At 55.9% G+C, this 18,878-nt stretch overlaps 2 protein-coding genes across 7 annotated transcripts in view; one reads left to right on the forward strand and one right to left on the reverse strand.

Moving 5' to 3' along the window:
* Positions 1-5,278: 5,278 nt before the first annotated feature.
* On the forward strand, positions 5,279-10,223 carry MYOG (myogenin). Its single transcript, XM_062624917.1, has 3 exons — positions 5,279-5,808; positions 8,288-8,369; positions 9,099-10,223. Exons 1-3 carry the CDS (start codon positions 5,329-5,331, stop codon positions 9,218-9,220), a joined length of 684 nt encoding a protein of 227 aa, XP_062480901.1. The 5' UTR covers positions 5,279-5,328; the 3' UTR covers positions 9,221-10,223.
* A 226-nt stretch (positions 10,224-10,449) lies between these two features.
* The window catches only part of PPFIA4 (PTPRF interacting protein alpha 4), a 53,223-nt gene continuing 44,794 nt past the window's right edge, over positions 10,450-18,878 (reverse strand). For 4 of the 6 annotated variants that reach the window (XM_062624886.1, XM_062624885.1, XM_062624882.1 and 1 more), the window contains 9 exons: positions 18,176-18,238; positions 16,811-16,837; positions 15,732-15,907; positions 15,148-15,245; positions 14,251-14,426; positions 13,969-14,037; positions 12,995-13,172; positions 12,048-12,139; positions 10,450-11,603 (listed from right to left, as the gene is read on the reverse strand). In XM_062624886.1, the coding sequence (XP_062480870.1) occupies positions 12,081-12,139; positions 12,995-13,172; positions 13,969-14,037; positions 14,251-14,426; positions 15,148-15,245; positions 15,732-15,907; positions 16,811-16,837; positions 18,176-18,238 (846 nt within the window). In that variant the 3' untranslated portion in view covers positions 10,450-11,603; positions 12,048-12,080. The remainder of the gene's footprint in view (positions 11,604-12,047; positions 12,140-12,994; positions 13,173-13,968; positions 14,038-14,250; positions 14,427-15,147; positions 15,246-15,731; positions 15,908-16,810; positions 16,838-18,175; positions 18,239-18,878) is intronic. The other 2 variants (XM_062624887.1, XM_062624884.1) reach the window with 1 other exon arrangement.

An 18,878-nucleotide genomic window follows, 5' to 3' on the forward strand; every position in this document is an offset into this window, starting at 1 on the left:
ATGGGGTCAAGACGATGGGACCTGGCTTGCAGCCACCAGCCCCCCTCCCCGCACGGCTCCAGGCATCCCATCTCAGGGCTGTCCCCTGCCCAGGGACGCTGCTGTCCCCGGGTCCCTTCGCTGGGCCTTGTGCCACCCCCCTGGCCCAGCCAGCTGTCCCTCTCGGGGGGTCGAATAGCCACCATATGTCACTGCTGAATCCCTCACATTCATGGGTCTTCCTCCAAGCACCCACCTGTCCTCCCGTTCATCCCAGCCGGGCTCGAACCCACAGCAAAACAAGCCCTTGTTGACAACCCGGGTGTGTGTTCTCCCCCCAGGTCCCTTTGTGTGGGGACAGCGAGGCAGGGGCCACCCTGGAGGAGATGGAGGAGCAGCCTCTAATGTGCTGGGGGTGCCCCTGCCATGGGGGGGATTCTGGAAGGGAGAGCCCGTGGTTCATTAGTGGGGTCCTGCTGGGTGAATCCCTCCTCCATAGGGAAGGGCTGTGTCCAGGACTTGGGGTGACAGGGGTAAGGAAGGGCACATCAGGAGGTTTAGTGCTGGCTGTGGGGCAGAGCATCACCCCATCAGTGTAGGCAGGCAGGGATCTCAGGATGTCTGCTATATGGGCCGGGAACCAGATGGGAACCTGGTGTGTTGGGGCACCTGGGTTGGTCTCCAGACTGAGATACTGGCAACTGGAGGGTCAGGGCACACAGGGTGGTCACAAGAGACTACGGGGCCAGGGGCCCACTAATACCCCCTGGCTGGGATCCGAAGGATTGGTGTGCTGGGGCACCCAGTATTGTCCCCAGACTGGGATCCAGTGGAATGGGAGCTGCTCAAACACCAGCCCCTCTCTGCTGATAGCCAGAACCCATCCCAGGTCAAACCTATAAAGGCAGTTAAGAACCAAAATAAAACTGTTCTCCAGCCAGACTTCAGACCTCCATCATCATCCCTGATTTAATGATGGGGAAACTGAGGCAGGGGGGAGGTGGACTAGATGGCTAATGATTCTATGGTGTCTGGAGAGGGGCTTTGGACAAGGGCCTGTAGGGACAGGCCAAGGGGAATGGCTTTAACCTGCCAGAGGGGAGACTGAGATGAGCTCTTAGGCAGAAGCTCTTCCCTGTGAGGGTGCTGAGGCGCTGGCACAGGGTGCCCAGAGAAGCTGTGGCTGCCCCATCCCTGGCAGTGCTCAAGGCCAGGTTGGACACAGGGGCTTGGAGCAAGCTGCTCTATGGAAGGGGTCCCTGCCCGTGGCAGGGGTTGGAGCTGGAGGAGCTTTAAGGTCCCTTCAACCCAAACCACTCCATGATTCCATGATTCTATGTCAAGCCCCATGGGGACATGGCACTGCCCTCCCATCCCACCCCAAACTGGCACGTATGGGTGAGGACGGGGCTGTCGGACAGCGCTGCCACCACTGCTCCCATCCCAGTGGAGGACAGACACCGGACATCGTCCCCCATCCCTCCCCATGCAGGACCTACCCCTGGCCCTACCCGGCGGCAGGCCGAGACGTGGCTGTGCACAGCGGCTGGCTGCGGGGATGGGGGCGAAGGGGCAGGTTCTGCCGTGGCCCCAGCGTGGCCAAGCAGCTGTCGCCGTCCCAAATCCCCGTTGGAAGGCACGTCGGAAATCCCGGGTGTCGGAGAGGTCTGCTCCGCATTCCTCGGCCGGGAGCGGGGACAGGGCCAAGCATCTCCCGCCGCCTGCAGCTGCTCCCAAATATGTTAGGACTTGTCACGGCGCAGGAAGGGATGTCGGTGAGCATGGAAGGCCAGAGGGGATGCGGGGCAGTGGGGTGCAGGGGTAGGGGGGGAACGGGAAGGTGGGTCCCATTGGAAGTGGCATTTTGGAGGGATGCCTTTCCTGTGTTGAAATCCCAATGGGATCTCTTTGCTGCATCCTAGCCAGCGCATCAGCAGGGTGGTACCCACGTCCTGAGGGTGTGGATGCTGCCTTAACCACCTGGATCACTTCACCAGCACTTAAAGCCTGCTACTTCTTCTGCCCTTCCCAATGGAAGAAGTCAACTGGCATCATCCCCACCATCACTTCTCCAGTGTGGGGACTGTGCAGCTCCATGCAGCAAGCAGGGACATGGAACCAGTGTGTGCAACTCCATGCAGCAAGGAGGGATGTGCTGCAGCCTGCAACATGCTGATGTTATAATGATGAGTCTTGTGAGGAAGGGCTGAGGGACCTGGGGGGTTCAGTGTGGAGAAGAGAAGGCTCAGGGGGGACCTGATGGCTGCCTACAACTGCCTGAGGGGAGGATGGAGCCAGGAGGGGCTGGGCTCTGCTCCCAAGGAACAAGGGATGGGACAAGAGGAAACGGCCTCGAGCTGCCCCAGGGCAGGTTTAGATGGAGCTGAGGAACAATTCCTGCCCCAGAGGGTGCTCAGGCATTGGAACAGGCTGCCCGATGCAGGGCTGCAGTCACCGTCCCTGCAAGTGCTCACACCCGCTCAGTGCCATGGGTCAGTGGTGGCCTTGGCAAGTGCTGGTCCAACCTGATGACCCTAAAGGTCTTTCCCAGACGGGTTGATTCCAGGAGCCTATGCTGTGCCGCCCCCAAACTCATCTCATCAACACCATGAACCACGGTGGGAAAGCCCCGGGGGCATCTCCCCATGACCCTGCCCCATGGAAGCTGCCCCGGAGGAGCGGGGTTTCCTCAATGGAGGGGTATTTTTAGCCGTCCCCGCGAGGCCTCCGGCAGCCGGGGGAAGGTCACCCCGTGACGGATCGCAGCACGTTCTGCCCGGGGCTCGCACAGCCTCCCTTTGTGTCCCTCCCAGCCGCCACCATCCATCACGGGCTAACCTGACAGCCGGCAGCAGAGCCCTAATCCTCCCGACAGCTCCGCATCAGGCAGGGCGCAGCCTGCAGCCACCGGGGGCACCCATGGGACCCGGGACAAGCTGCTCCTGGGTTGCACCGTGCGGATGGGGTCCCATAACACATTCATTGGGGTCCCTCGTTGGTGATCTTGCCCAGGAGAAGTCATTATCCCTCTCCTGATATCCTCTGGGACCCAGGGACCCCGGACCCCGCTGTGTCCCCTCGCCATGCCCAGGGTTAGGGTCATCCTTGGCACAGCGGGTCTGACGGAGGAGCACAGTGTTATTCCAGCTCCTCACAGCAGGGCCAATGTTGGCAGCCTGGATGAGACCCCCCAAAGGTAGCTGGGGTCCTTCTTCCCAGTCCCTATCCCGCTCTGGCCCTGGCTTCCCTTCCCTCACGGTCTTCATGGACCACCTCCTGTCTCCGCTGCCTGTTCAGGACACGGTGGCCTTGGTGGCCCATCGCAGCTGGCTCAACCCATGCCCTGCTCCACTGATGCTGCCCTGGTTTATGAAGTGCTAAATGCTTGACTGCTCTCTTGTAGGGGTCCACCACATGCCCTGGGAGTCATTTATGTCACCGCCGGGTTCCTCACCCTCCAAATAGGTTCTTGCAGTTAGGAAAAGCCCATTGACGTGGTGAGCCAGGGCAGTGCTGCAGGTACCCACACCCAGGGACCCGGCTGCAGCTCCAGGGGCTCCCCAGGGCCATGTCCACAGCAAGTGTGACCAATAAAGATCCCCGGAGTGCGGTGATGTGAAGCCATCAGGCTCAAGTTATCCCCTCCCAACACCTTTGTGCCTGCTGCTGGCTGCTCTGCGCACTCCTGCCTCTTCCTACCTGTTTCAGTGCTTTCTCCTTATGCAGAGACCAAGGAGGTGTTATGATTTCTTTCCTTCTCGAGTGCTCTGGGGTTGGAGCTCAGGTGCTGTGCTGAGGGTGACCCTCGAAGCTGAAGGTGCTGCTTTCCTTACCGCAGGATGCTAAAACCCTGCGGGCTGACACCCTGGGACAGTTGAGATCAGGCTGAGGATGTGTTATAAGACTCCTGGCCCCAAAGAAATCACTCCAAATAGAGGAGAACATCATGGTGGGTTCCAAAAAGGCTGGAAATGAACCCAAAGTGAGCAGCGGTGCCAGCAGCAGGCACGGGGAATGTGGCCTCTGTGGGAGGGGGGATTTGGGGAAGGAAAAACCCGGCAGGGTTGGCCCTGCTCTTTGCTGACATTCTTTCCACTGACCGATCCCTCAGCTGGAATCTGGCCTGGAGCAGGAATAGGAGGAGATGGGAGATGGTTTCTGACGTTCCCGATGGAAAAAACCCACCATCCCCTCTGAAGTAAAGACAAAGCTGGAGAGATGCGGTCAAAGGGTTGGGGTCAGTAGGGAAGGGAGGGGACTGATGCTCGTGCAGTGTCCATGATCGTGCCTCAGTTTCCCCATTGGGAATGTGGGAGCAGTGTGTCTTTACTGGGAGATGGATTATCCACAGGTAGAGAGGCCAGTTTGGCTAAGTCAGTGGGATCCATCCCAGCTGGGCTCCTCTGATGGGGCATGGAGCCCTTTGGGTTTGGGGCATGGAGCCCTTTGGGTTTAGTGCATAGGAGAAGCCATGAACATGGATTTTGGGCTAAAAATGCAGCTCTGGGGTAAGGGACTCAGCCAGGAAACTTCAGGAAGCTCCTGGTGGAGGAAAGTCTGGGCCTGGAGCCATCCTGCCTGTGGATCAGGGAGGAGAGATGGGCAGCAGAGTGCAGTGGCTGGTACCAGGACAGGTACTGCACAGTGAAGGATGCCCATGGAGAAAGGGCTGGACCCTGGGGTGCTCCCTGAATTGGGATGTCCCCCGTGGGGCTGGATTCCTCCCCTTCCCCACAGCTTCAGCAGGATCAGGGCTTTATGCTGCTGGAAAGATGGGGTGAGCAGGAGCGATGTGGTGGGGAGGTGGTAAAGGCTGAGCAGCAGAAGATGCTATGGCAGTGCCGGGTCCAGGTGCGGATCCGGGGTGCTGTGGGATGCAGGGGTGCAGCCATGGAGGGATGAGGGTGCCTTGGCCGTGCAGCCTGGCCATGAGGCCACCGTGGGCTCCCCCCATCCCAGCCATAACTGAAGGGACCAGGTGATGCTGGAATGCCGGGGGGGAGCTGGCAGCCACCGGCCATCCCCAGTGGCACCCCTGGGCTCAAACAAAGCCCTTATTCGCTGCCGTCCCCACTGTGCCAGCTCCCCCAGCCGCTCCCCCCCCGCCCCAGCATGGTCTGGGCAGTGAAATCCCCGTTGGGGAGAGCACATGAAATCAGATGGACAAGTTTTGATGTGAGGCAGCAGCAGCTTCAGCCCGAGCTCAGGTTTCCTTTGGGTTTTCTATATTTATCTCCGTGATTTAATGCCAGCGCCGGGGTTTAAATGGCACCGAGCAGTTGGTGCGGGGAGAGGGAGCAGCCGTCCCCGAGCCGCGCACACGTCCGTCCCCGAGCTGCCCCGGTGGCCATGGAGCTCTTTGAGACCAATCCTTACTTTTTCCCGGACCAGAGGTTTTACGATGGGGAAAACTTCCTGGGCTCCCGCTTACAGGGCTACGAGGCGGCGGCATTCCCGGAGCGACCGGACGTGTCCCTGTGCCCGGAGGCAAGGGTGGCTTTGGAGGAGAAGGACTCAGCCCTACCTGAGCATTGCCCCGGGCAATGCCTGCCCTGGGCCTGCAAGGTTTGCAAGAGGAAGACGGTGTCCATGGACCGGCGGCGGGCAGCCACGCTGCGGGAGAAGCGCAGGTTGAAGAAGGTGAACGAAGCCTTCGAGGCGCTGAAGCGCAGCACCCTGCTGAACCCCAACCAGCGCCTGCCCAAGGTGGAGATCCTGCGCAGCGCCATCCAGTACATCGAGCGCCTGCAGAGCCTGCTCAGCACCCTCAACCAGCAGGAGCGGGAGCAGAGGGATCTGCGCTTCCACCCCGCCGCTGCGCAGCCTGGGGTAAGTGTGCCCCAGGGCAGCCCTCTGGTCCCCACCAGTGCCACGGTGATGCCCCATGGCGGTGATGATGTCCCAGTGGGGTGGCACTCCATGGGGGTGATGTATTATGGGGTTGTTTGCTCTATGGGGGTGTTGGTCCATGGGGGGATGCCCCATGGGGGTGATGCCCTGTAGAGGTGATGTACTATGGGGGTGTTTGCTCTATGGGGGTGTTGGTCTATGGGTGGATGCCCCATGGGGGTGATGCTCTGTGGAGGTGATGTACTATGGGGGTGTTTGCTCTATGGGGGTGTTGGTCTATGGGGGTGATGCCCTGTGGGGGTGATGATGTACTATGGGGGTGTTTGCTTTATGGGGCTGTTGGTCTATGGGTGGATGCCCCATGGAGGTGATGATGTCCCATGGAGGTGGCACTCTATGGGGGTGATGCCCTGTGGGGGTGATGTACTATAGGGTTGTTTGCTCTATGGAGGTGTTGGTCTAGGGGGGGATGCCCCATGGGGGTGATGACCTATGGGAGTGATGTACTATGGGGGTGTTTGCTCTATGGGGGTGTTACTCTATGGGGGGATGCCCCATGGGGGTGATGCTCTGTGGAGGTGATGTACTATGGGGGTGCTTGCTCTATGGGGGTGTTGGTCTATGGGGGTGATGCTCTGTGGGGGTGATGTGCTATGGGGGTGCTTGCTCTATGGGAGTGTTACTCTATGGGGGTGATCCCAAGCTCTATGGGAGTGTTAATCTATGGGGGGGATGCCCCATGGCAGTGTTGCTCTATGGGGGTGATCCCAAGCAGAGGCATTGCGGGCAGCTCTGGAGCACTGAGTCCTACTGGGGAACTAAGATGAAATAAAATGGAGTAAAATGGATAATGAAATAAACCGAGATGAAATGAAATGCAATCAAAGGAAACAAAAATCAAACCAAACCAAACTAAAATAAAGCATCTTTTAAACCAAATGAAATGAATTTAAATTTAAACAAAAGTGGAATAAAACAAAATAGCAAAGTATAACAAACCCATGTGAGTCCTCCCCCTGCTCACAGAGAGAATCATGCTCCTGGTTTCTCCCTGTGAAGTCAAGGGGTGACACAACCCACAAAGCCTCTGACTGAAGGCCATTGAGGGGTCAGCACCCGCTGCCTCCAGCCACGCTCCATAGGGATGGGTGCTCCGGGGCTCAGCCCCACTGCCTCCTCCCCAGCCCCATCGCACCACAGGGTCTTGGTCATTGATCCAAGTTTTTGAGACCTGAATCCTGGGGTCTGGGCGTGCGCTTCCCTGTGGCTCTTTGTGTGTGGAATTGTGTTGATAGCTGCAGCTATGGATGATGCAGTTATAGATATACAGTTACAGATATATAGACATGTATGGATTAGCTATCAATATGTAGAATAGATAGAGATATACAGAGATAGGTATGTATATATAGATGTCAATATTGATATATACATATAGATATACAGTTATAGATATATGGATTAGATATATATAGATTAGATACATAGATATATGGATATATAGATAAAGATATATATATCTATATCTTATATAGATATATAGATACAGCTATAGATTTAGAGATATATAGTCATACAGACATAGATTTAGATTTAGATATAGATACAGATATAGAGATATACAATTAGATACAGATAAAGACATGGATATAGATGCAGATGTAGGCTTTATAAGAGGCACAGAAAAGAGGGATTCACAGAGACTCACGTCCTTTCAGATGGAAGGATTTAAGCACAAACCAGCAGTACCCAGGTAGCCCAACATTTACAGCTGAATAAACAACTGAAAAAGCCTTTTAGCTCCATCCTATACGTTCTTGGATCTTCCCAGGAGAAACCCAATGTGTGCATTTGGGTTTGACCCTGTGGATTTGTGGCTGCCCCTGTAAATGGGCCCAGGCCCTCGCTGAGCACTTCCCATGTCCCTGCTGCTCCCAGCCCTCCTTTAGCTGGAAGTAAATCCAAGCATTGATTCAGGGCTGGTGCTGCCCTGGCCTTGCAGACCCGAAGTGCCATTCCAAGGCTGCTACAAACAGTTGGGTCCCTGGGCTTGCCCCTATAAATCAGATTTGGGGTCTAACCTGAGCCAGCATCTACTTCCAGGTAAGGATGCACACAGAAGGAAAGTGAATGCAGAGCTTTGCTGAGTAACACCCTCAGTTTCCAGGCTGCCAGCTCTTCCCTCTGAAATACCCCTTCAGCTCCAAGCCCACAAATCAAACTGCCCAAAGATGATCCCCAGGAATCCCCTTTTTCAGCCCTTATGGTTAACGAAGCATCTCCCAATGGGTCGGGGGGATGCTGAATGCTGTCGCCTCCTCAAGCCCCTTTGCAGATGGGGAGAGATGTCCCCATCTCCGCAGGGCATTGGGCTCCCTGGGGTGCTTTTGGGGTGGTTGGTGGAGTTTGGCTGGGCTGAAGAAGTGAGACCCATGGTGAACCCCTTGGCTCCCTGCAGGCGGGCAGCGAGTGTGGGTCCGGCAGCTCGTCCTGCAGCCCCGAGTGGAGCAGCCAGCTGGAGTTCAGCACCAACCCCGCAGGTAAGGTCCTCCCCACCTCACTGGGCTCTGCAATGGGGGGCAGCAATCAGGGACCCACAGCCCTGGAGCAGAGCATCGCTGAGCCAAGCCCCCCAAGCAGGAAATGATCGGAGCAGAGGATAGAAGGAGCTTTGTGCTTCTCTCCCCATCCTGCTGTTGCGGGGATGGCTCCCCCCAGACTCATAAATCCTCCTGCACCTCTTTGGCTGGATGCTGAGTGAGTTCAGGCTTCTCTCACTGATTTCACCAAGAAACGTTCTCTTAGCGGAGGGGGTGAGAAACTGGGCTGCAGCAGCCTGGGTCCCCATCAAGGGTTCATCCATCTCCATCCCTTGGCTTACCTTTGCTGCGGGGCTGAGCATTGCTGTGCACTGAGCATCTCTGCCCCAGGCTCCCTTTCCCTCCCCATGTCCCCCCTGCAGCTGTTGATTGTTTTTCCCGTTATTCCAGTGATCCCCATCCCTTCCAAATCCACACATTTATTGCTCCAGAAAGCAGAAACTTAAATCTCATTTTCCAATGGGGAATAAAACCTCAAGAAGTGGCCAGAGCTTTCGCTCCCCGTCACCTTCTTCAGTGGGAGGTCTCATCATCCCCCATGGTGGGAGCTAGGGGCGATTCCCAACTCTATTTGTTGGGGGACCACTGGATCTGCCCTGTGTGGAGCCAGGAGCCGTCCCCAGGCGAGTCCTCATCCCCCCAGAGCCACCATCCCCTTGCTCTCCACAGATCACCTCCTGGCTGATGACACGGCAGAGGACCGCAACCTCCACTCCCTCTCCTCCATTGTGGAGAGCATCGCCGTGGAGGACGTGGCCGTGACGTTCCAGGAGGAGCAGGTCCAAAACTGAGCTGTCACCAACCCTGGCGGCTCTTCGAGCTGGTAATGGGGTGGGAATAAGATGCCAGAAGGTTCCAGCCATTGGAAAACCCATTTACCCCTTTGGCATCATGGACTGCACCACTGAGACCACTCAACTTCTTTCCCATTCCCGCTGAAACGCTCCTGCTCGGCCAGCTGAGAAAATAAGAGGCAGAGGTGGGATATGGGCAGTGCCATGGCCCCGGGTCGCACAAGGGACCCATCCAGGGCCAGTGGGTTTTGGGGGCCAACACGTGTGCTGGGTTCGCTTGCTGATTTCCTTCCAAGATGCTCTTCGACCAACGTCTCTCTGGGGCTGGTGTCTCTTTGGGCTCAGCACCACGGTGGCTTTTCTAGCAGCGCTGTGTGGAGTTGCCATTTCTTGTTTTGGGTTTTTTTTTTAAGGATTATTTTTGCTAACTTATTTGGATTTTCTTTTTTTTTTTTTTTTTAAATAAAGGCATTCTTGTTTGAGTGCTCGGGGCTTCGTGCACGGCAGCGCTGCAGCCTGCACCCAGTGCTGCGCTCACCTCTGGAAGCAACGACACAAAAGAGATGTGGAGCTGTTGGAGCGAGGGCAGAGGAGGCCATGGAGATGCTGCGAGGGCTGGAGCAGCTCTGCTCTGGAGCCAGGCTGAGAGAGCTGGGCTGGGTCAGCCTGGAGAAGAGAAGGCTCCTGAAGGGGAGACCTGAGAGCAGCTCCAGTGCCTGAAGGGGCTGCAGGAAAGCTGGAGAGGGGCTTGGGACAAGGGATGTAGGGACAGGCCAAGGGGAATGGCTTGAACCTGCCCGAGGGGAGACTGAGATGAGCTCTTAGGCAGAAGCTCTTCCCTGTGAGGGTGCTGAGGCGCTGGCACAGGGTGCCCAGAGAAGCTGTGGCTGCCCCATCCCTGGCAGTGTTCAAGGCCAGGTTGGACACAGGGGCTTGGAGCAAGCTGCTCTAGTGGAAGGTGTCCCTGCCTGTGGCAGGGGTTGGAGCTGGAGGAGCTTTAAGCTCCCTTCAACCCAAACCAGGCCTGGGTTCTATGATTCTCTGTATCAGAAAACCCAGCTGGATCTCAATGTGGTTGCTCGCTGGTGGGAACTGGATGTCCCACGGTTAAATCAGAGAGCAGTGATTTCAGTGGGGCTCAGCCCTGCACCCCAGGAACTCTCGGGGGAGCTAAAGATTAATTCTGTTCTTAACTGGGGCTCTAGAAAGAAGGCTCAAGCCAGCGCTGCTTTAAAATCCTGTTTATTGGAACACACATACATCCTTTCCTGACCCGATCCAGGGTTTGGAGTCCATGCAGTACCAATAATATGACGAAAGAAATAGGGCCTCGATATAAAGGGCTCACTGACTCTTCAACTTAAAAAAATATTTAATACTGTATTAGGCAAATAATACACCGAAAAGACATGGTGACTGTAGAGCCTCTCAGGTATTGCACTTCCAGACAGCACATGATAAAGTATAAGGTCATTCCAGCCATCAATAAATATCACATCAGAAATAGGGGCCACACAAGGCAAACGTGGCATGAGGAGATGAAGAGATCCTACCCTACGGGGAAGAAATGGGAAGAGTTGGAGCCTCCTGGATAGATCCCTGCCCATAGCCTGGAGGCAGGGGGGGGAAGAGCATCTCCTCTGTACCCGGAGGGGAAAGGACAGGCATGTCCCGGGGTGGTGGGTACCCCCATTGTGTCCCCTCTCTCATGGATGCTGGGTACTGCCCCAGCCAGCAGTGAGCCCTATGGGGCGATTCCAGCCCTTCCCCATGCAGCCTCTCCCCATGTGGCATCTGGCAGCACCCAAAACTGCAGCGCCCCGGCTGCCCGCCTCTAGGCAGATGTCACCCCCTTGTCCCCACAGTGGCTGGTCCCTGCTCCATCCCATGCAGCACCAACCCCAGCACTGGCTCCAGTCCCCATTGGGGCAGCTCCGTGCCCGGCAGTGTGAGGAATTTCATAAGCCTGAATCTTCCTTGGCTTCAAGTCCTGTGGGCAGCACCATCCCTGATGCCCGGGGCTCAGGTGCAGCAGCCCACGGTGTATTGGCAACATGAACCAGGCAGGAGAAAGGTTTCCAGATATCTCAGCCCGCTTTTGGGGTGTCTCTGCTGCTCCCCTGGATTGCACCACGCTTCTGCCAGCAACGGAGCAGGCACCCAGCGAGCGCATCCGCAGCCAGTGCGGGGAGAGGTGGGCAACAAGCCCCAGGCAGGAGCCATGGGGAGCTGGGGGAAGCGGTGGGGTGCACAAGCAGAAGGGAGAGAATCCTTTTTGGTCCACAGCAGTGAGACTGCAGCGCCTGTTGGGCCGAGGAACATGCTGGGCTCTTGTCCTGAAAGGCAGCCAGCACGTGGCCATACGGAGAGTGGGGATGTGCTGGGAAACAAAGCAGGAAAGGCTCCATGAGGATGGTGGCTCAGCTCCACCTCTGCACCCACAGGCCGACAAATCCAGGTAGAGCAAGTAATGAATCCTAGTACAGGAAAACCGTGTCCCAGGGTGCAGCAGGATCCCAGGAGCCTCCCTGAAGTGCTTGCCTATAACAACCCCAGTTGGACCCCCACATCCAGGATGGCATCCTGGGGTCCCCAGGGGAGCTGTCTGTCCAGGGATGGGACAAACCACACGCAGTTGGGATCTTGGGCATCCCTTTTGCATCATCTCAGTGTCCTGTGATGAGCCCCAGGACTGAGGTCTCCGTGGTCCTCCATGGCAAGGCAAACCTTGGTGAAGGCAGACACCCTGCCTGGGTGATGCTGGGCAGAGGCCTCGTGCTCTCCTCTTGGTCCCCATCCAGCTCTGAGGCCTCAATCCACTTACCCGGGGCCGGGCTGGTTCCCATCACGTGGACCCTCAGCAGGAATACGTCCGGACCGTGGAGGTCTCCAGCCTTGGCGACCCAGAGGCACCAACTGGAAGGGAGTCAAAGAGCAGAGCTTGCAATTAGCCCCAGGCTTCCCACCACAGCCTTTATTAGGCAGCATCTGTGCACCCACATGAAGAGGAGGGTCAAAGGGAAGAGGCACATTTGGCCACCTGGACCTGGCTGGACCTTGTGCCTCCCTGCATCTTTGGAAGGGACCAAGATAACGTGGTAGAAAGGAGTTGTGTGGTGGTGGGGCAGAGCCTGGGACAGCTAAAACACACAACAGCCAGCACAGACAGCAGGCATGTCTAAGCAGGGCCCACCAGCCCTGGGAAAGTGGGTGCTCAGCAGTGCTTGGACTGAGTTGAACTGGTTAATTCAGTCCCTTTGGGGATGGCTTCCAAAATACAGGATGGACAAGACTGACTCCTGACAGCCCCCAGTGCTACCCCAGCAGGCTCTGACCTGGATGCCCAACCCAGGATGAGTGACACACACAGAATCATAGAATGGTTAAGGTTAGAAAGGACCTTAAGATCATCTACTTCCAACCCCCTGCCATGGGCATCCCCATTTCATTCCCAATCCAGCCTTCTCCTTCATCACGGTGGACCAGTGACTGAAGCAACCCATCTACAGCTCAAGGACCACACGGATTCAGCATCACCACCAGCAGTTCTCTGTCTCTCTCCTCTCCTGGTGGCACGTCATCCCTAAAGCGTTCACACCCCATGTAGACGAGGCCCTTAGTGCCATGGGTTAGTGGTGGCCTTGGCAGTGCTGGGGGGCGGTTGGACTGGATCTCAAAGGTCTTTTCCACCCCGGTTGGCTCTGAGTCAATGACTCTACATTAACCCTGCGGTGTGAGGAGGGGAGATGAGGGGGGGGACGGGACACCTACCTTCTGGGGGCATCTTCTTGGCAGGGGCGGCCGGGGGGGGCAGTGGCACCAGGCTGGTGACGCGGAAGCCGGCGGGCAGCGTCTCGGCGGAGCCGCTGAGCATGTTGATGCTGTGGACGTCCCGTGGACGGAAGCGCTTCCGCCAGGACGGGGTGCGGCGGAAGGTCTTGTCATCGCCCTGCGAGGGAAGAGCCCGTTATGAACCTTCTGAGATACCTTCTCCTACCCAGCAAGGTAAAAGGTGCCTGTACACGGACACCGGCACAAACAGCGCCGAGATGTGCGGGTGAATCGGACCAAGGACATAGGAGACCTCTCCGGGATGCCATGACATGGGCTTTAGCCTTTCCAGCTGGCCTTTCTCTCTGTCCTGCCTGCAAAGGTGCCTTGGAGGCATCAACGCACGAACCCCAGTAAAGACCCCAAGGGATGCATAACCTTGGTGAGATAATGGCATCTGGAAGCATCTGCTCTAAAGACCGTGCTCTAAAGAGAGCCCTGAACAGCTCTGCTCTCATATAGGAGAGATACAGATGAATTCCCACCCTTAGTGACTCAATATGAACAGTTTTCTGGCTGCTTTAATGGGGCTTCTCTAACCCACCAGCTTCAGCCACTGCAGATGTGCCGTGCTCACAACATCTGTGACTCTAAAAGGCAATATTAAAGCAGCAGGCAAGGAAAGCCAAGTCAGCCTATCTAAAATTCAGCCCTCTGAGCATGAGGCTTGAAATGATGCACAAGGCTCTTCCTCACCTGCATCCACAGCCTGGAAACACTTTCCCTGGGGCCTTGTCTAATAGTTTTAGCTTATTCCACTGATACTGCCCATGCAACTGCTCTAAAGAGTCCATGATGCGCTATTTGACACCACTGGACAAGGAGGGAGTTGAGCAGAGGTCCTGCCTCTCCTGTTTCCTGCACAAGAACAGGGGCTTAGCATTAACCTGCCATGGGAGAGTCTTGGTACTCACATCATCCAGCCTCCGATCCGTGCCCAAGGCGAGCAGGTTGTTGAACTCCCTCTCCAGCACTTGCCGAGCCTGAAATTAACCACAAATGAGCGCTCCCCACTGATGAAAACAGTTTCCAGCCCAAGCTCCCACCCCAAGAATGAGATGAAAAAAGCCCATGCACCATCCAAGCGCTCTGCTTTGGAAGGCAGAGTTGAGCCGGTGGCCCCGCTGGAGTCCCCCCGCAGCCGTGTCCCACGCTGGGCACCCTCCTCTGAGACACCCCGAGGTGCCTGCTCTCACCTGGGTGTTCTGCGTGGGGATCTGCAGCACGAGAGCCAGGCTGTTGTGGTCGAAGTTCTCATCGAGGGCCAGGAGCGCCCCGTGCACGCCGCTCTCCACCAGGTTGTTGGCGTACTCGCGGAGCCCGATGGACTGGATCCAGTGAATGACCTGGTCGTTGGTCCACACCAACACGTCTGTGAAAGAGCGAGGGCACGTCTCAGGGCCAGCTCAGACCGTGCTCTTCCTTGTGCAGGGACCTGATGGAGCTCTTTTGCACTGCCCCAGGATGAGCCTGGGACTCCCCTTGCCAAGCCAGCATCAATACCGGGTGCTCAAGCACCAGGAGCAGCTCACTTCCATTTACCAAACCCAATGCTGAGCTAACAGGCAGAAACCAACTGTGAAAATTAATCCTAAGAACCCCCGGCTGCTGCTGTAATTAGGGGCATTAATCAATAATGAGATGCAATCCAAGCAGCAGGCAGATGTGTAGGGAATCTCAGGACGGGCAGTGAGGAAGGGGAGGCTGAGCAAGCCACGTCCTGAGCATCGGAAATGGGCAGAAGATGACCCGATGATCAGAGTGGCTCTTTTCTGTCGTGACACCTTCCCTCCCCATGGGGTAAAGCTGCACAAAGGCACTTGGAGCAGTCTGTTGGGAAAAACTGCAGGGAGGTCCCCCCTTGGGGCAGGGTTGCTCGGAAATAAGGCTTTTATAGAATCATAGAATAGTTGGATTAGAAAGGATCTTAAGATCACCTAGTTCCAACCCCCCTGCCGTGGGCAGGGACACCTCACACTCAAGACAAATGCTGTGTTAAAACAAGGGATAGGAAAAGGACCATCCCTGGGCATCTCTTGGGAGGTTTCTCATCTCCTTTTTCCAGAGCTGGATGGTGCAAGGTGGCTGCTGACCTTTGATTTCGTGTTGGGTCTCTTCTCGCCTCCTCTCGAGCTCTTTGCGGTCGTAGTTGAGCCTCTTCAGGCACATGATGCCGTACTGCAGGCTGGTGCTGCAGGGACACGAGATCACCAACCCTCAGGAGGGCTCAGCACCGTGGGCCAGGTGGGTTGGAGGGACCCACTTCCCTGCTTGCCCTCCCTGTGCCTGAAGGATGCTTTGGTTCAGGGTTGAGTCAGGACAGACACAACCCAAAGGGAAGATCTCAGCTGGAAAAGGGGAATGTCCCTCCCTGTGTATGGTAATTCCCAACACCATCAGTTTTACCGTGTTCTACCTGCCTGCATTCAAATAAGGACACACTGAGCTTGGTGGCTGGAGAAGGAACGGAGAACCAATGGGGATTGCTCCAGACTGGAGGAGTGTGAAGGACCTGGCAGGTCCATGGACACAGCCCCATGGGTCAGGGTTTAGCCTAGAAGTGCCACCCTCCAGCAATAGGGCTGGCCAAAATGGGGGAGCATCCCTCAAACTGCCCCATCCTGTGCTCCCTGTGCAGGCTCTGCACCCCAGGGACCTCGTGGAGGACAGGACTCACCGGTGGAAGCTGTCCACCATCTTCAAGTGCACTCTGAGATCTTTCTTGGTGAGGTGGTCCAGCATCCGCGCATCAACGAGACACTCCATGAAGTAGCTGCGATACTGTGGGAGACCCAAGCTGGGCAGCCACTCGTTGCCAATCCACTCGTGGTTCATGTCCCCATAGGCCAGTGTCTGCGGGGAAGCAAAGGGAAAAACTAGAGAGAAACCAGGGCTTGGTGGAGCTGCAGACTCCAGGAGACAAGTGACAATTCAGTGCTGCAGACTGGGGGTCACTGTCCTGAGGACCAAACACAGGTCAGAGCAGCTTAACCCTACTTTGTGCTGAAGGGAATGGTCCTGTTGGCCATGGTCTGTGTCCCTCAAGGGGACAAGGCAGTAGCCAAAAAGCAAGTGTAGGGATAGCTGGACTTTATGACCAGCTTCATCCAGAAACAACCAAGACAAAGGTTTCAGTGCATCCCACACTGGTTTTTAAGAAGGTCAGAAATCACCAAAAGATCTACTTTATGACTTCAAAATGAAACAAAAGGTCAGTTTTGGGCAGAAAAGCATCAGTTCCTTTTCACTCTTTCACTGCAAGCTGATTCTGGGTCTGAAAATGAAATAAAATCCACCAGAAGTCATTTGAGAGTGATAAAAGCAGAAGAGATGGATCAAATCAGGGCTCTTTCCTCCCACCTTTTCCATTCAGGAAAATGATCTGTATCCTGAATTTGGGACTAAAAAAAAGGTGAAAACCAAATGTCTGTCCAGCTAGAAACCCCCCATGCAGGGCAGCTGGTCACTCTTGGGTGGGGGTTTTAATACAGGCTCAGTATCTTGCAGAGGAGGTCCCAAAAGAAGTCACTCTGCCTGAAGCAGAAGGCACTGGTCCTCAGTAGCTTCAGGACCACCCTGCACTTGGAAATTGGCTCAGAGGAGCAACCATAGGGTGCAGATTCAGACACCAACAAGGATGTGCTCAATACTGATGCCCCAAGCTCATCTCCCCGGTGCCCCATGGTGTCCAGCTCTCCCTCCCATCCATATCCACCCCACGTACCGCCACGGAGAAGGGTGACACGGGGACCTCACCTGTGCCCAGCTGCCTTCCTCTGTGTCCTAAGTGTGACACATGCAGCATGTCAATAGAAAGGACAAGTCAAGTCAGTACCTGGCGGTTCTGCACCGTGAACTGAGCTATAAAGGCACAGTGGCAGACACTCAGGGTCATCATACATCTTTCCTGGGAAATATCACAGAGTCATAGAGCGGTTTGGGTTGGAAACACCTTGGCCTTGAACACCTTGAACACTGCCAGGGATGGAGCATTCACCACTGCTTTGGGCAACCCATTCCAGCGCCTCAGCACCCTCATAGCAAAGAACTTCTGCCTTATAGCTATTCTGAACTTCCCCTGGTTCAGTTGGAACCCATCACCCCTTGTCCTGTCACTCCAGTCCCTGATGAAGAGTCCCTCTCCAGCATCCTTGTAGCCCCCTTCAGATAGTGGAGGCTGCTCTGAGGTCTCCATGCAGCTTCCCTTCTCCAGGCTGAACAGCCCCAGTGTTTTCAGCCTGCCTCCATACAGGAGGTGCTCCAGCCCCTGCTCATCCTCGTGTCCCAGTATGGGTACCAAATGGTAACTCCTGTGTCCCCAAAGATGGATGGATGCAGACAGAAACCTAAGCTTCAGCTCATGGGTCCCAACCCCCAAAGGAGGTTTCCCAACCCAGTTTTGTAGCTATTTCCTCCCTTGTCAAGCTGTGCTGGTGTTGCTCAAGCCCACAAAACTGACCAAGGGAAAGTGTCATTTCCCTGCTGCAACTCTGAGCTCTCCTTTCCCAGAAGACTCCCGCTGGTTGCAGGTCTGTGCTACCCAACCAGCAGGCAAAAGCTGCACTGAAATGCCCCAATTCACACAACAACAAACCCAAAATGCTGCCCCTGCTCTGAGACAGGCACATGGGGTCTTTTAAACCCCAGAGAGGGGAGCATGGCTACGTCTCTCCAAAGGAGTCAGAGGTTTTGGGAGCACAGCCACATCCCACCGAGGGACCCCAAGCTGTCAGGGGACAGACAGTGGGGACAATGTTTGGGTGTCAATGAGAGATCCCACAGTGGCTTTTCTGAGTGCAGAATGATCAATGCAGGACTCAATCTCATGCATCTGTCTTGGGTTTTGTCTTTCACTTCTCTAACTCACAACTCACAGCCAAGCCACTCTAGAAACCCACAGGGGCAAAGGCAAACCCATCTGATGGGTTTTAAGGCACTTTTAGAACTCGTTGGCTATTAAAGGTTGAAAGATGGTTTCCAAGCAGCTGCACGGTGCTGGCCAAGAGCTGACACATGAGATGCAGCAGAGATCTCCTTCCCCTCCAGGGTTAGCGTGTTAACGCATGCCCGGAGCTCGGCGCAGTAACCGATACGCCGTGCAGCGGGGCCGGGCAGCCTCACCGTCTTGGTGGAAGTTGCCAGGTTCTCCATCTCCTCGTGGGTGACCCAGACGTTTCCAGAGGACTGCAGGGAAAAGAGAGGAGAGGTCAGGATAAACCCCCATAGAGCTGTGCCCTCATTCCCAACCGCGCTGGAGCCAAGCCCGGTGCAGGCTGATGGAGGATTGGGCCATCCTTGTGCTTGGAGCTGTACTGGGGACATCTCGCAGCTTCCTTGCAGCTCAGGCTCGTGGCATCCCGCTGCCCATGGGGAACCTGGGCTGTCTGTGCAGCCACAGAGAGCACAGCAAGGCCCTTTGGCTGCCTTTATACTTCAGTGTTAAGCTCACAGAGCCTGCAGGCTTGTCTCTATGAGCTGTGACCCCAGCCCTGGCCATCTGAGGGGGACACAGCACGCTTGGGGGCTTTCTTTTTGCTGGCTGCATTGCTACAGATGCTTCTTGGCATTACTGGGGCACTATTAAACCCTCGAGGGGTTTGGGAACCAGCACAAGACATGATCCCTCCATCCTCTCCATGCCCTATCCAGGGATCTCCAGTTGCCCCAGGGATTTCACACAGTCCCAGGAAAAGGCTTGAGTTGCAATGACTGAGGCTGTGCACAGCCAGCCCTGTGAGTCACACACGTGCTGGCTGGATGGGTTTCTCCTCTCCAGGGAAGCACCCCCTGAGCTTTGCTCTTTGCAGGCTGCTCAACAGGGCCA

This window comes from Pezoporus occidentalis, unplaced genomic scaffold (genome assembly GCF_034315485.1).
Source record: "Pezoporus occidentalis ecotype Australia unplaced genomic scaffold, CSIRO_AGI_Poc_V1 ctg274, whole genome shotgun sequence".
NCBI lineage: Eukaryota > Metazoa > Chordata > Aves > Psittaciformes > Psittacidae > Pezoporus > Pezoporus occidentalis.

Bases quoted from the DNA above. Each gene is read 5' to 3' on its own strand.
- MYOG (XM_062624917.1), top strand. From the start codon at position 5,329: ATGGAGCTCTTTGAGACCAATCCTTACTTTTTCCCGGACCAGAGGTTT. The intron at 5,809-8,287 runs GTAAGTGTGCCC...GGCTCCCTGCAG, and splicing joins CCGCCGCTGCGCAGCCTGGG to GCGGGCAGCGAGTGTGGGTC. The intron at 8,370-9,098 runs GTAAGGTCCTCC...TGCTCTCCACAG, and splicing joins GTTCAGCACCAACCCCGCAG to ATCACCTCCTGGCTGATGAC.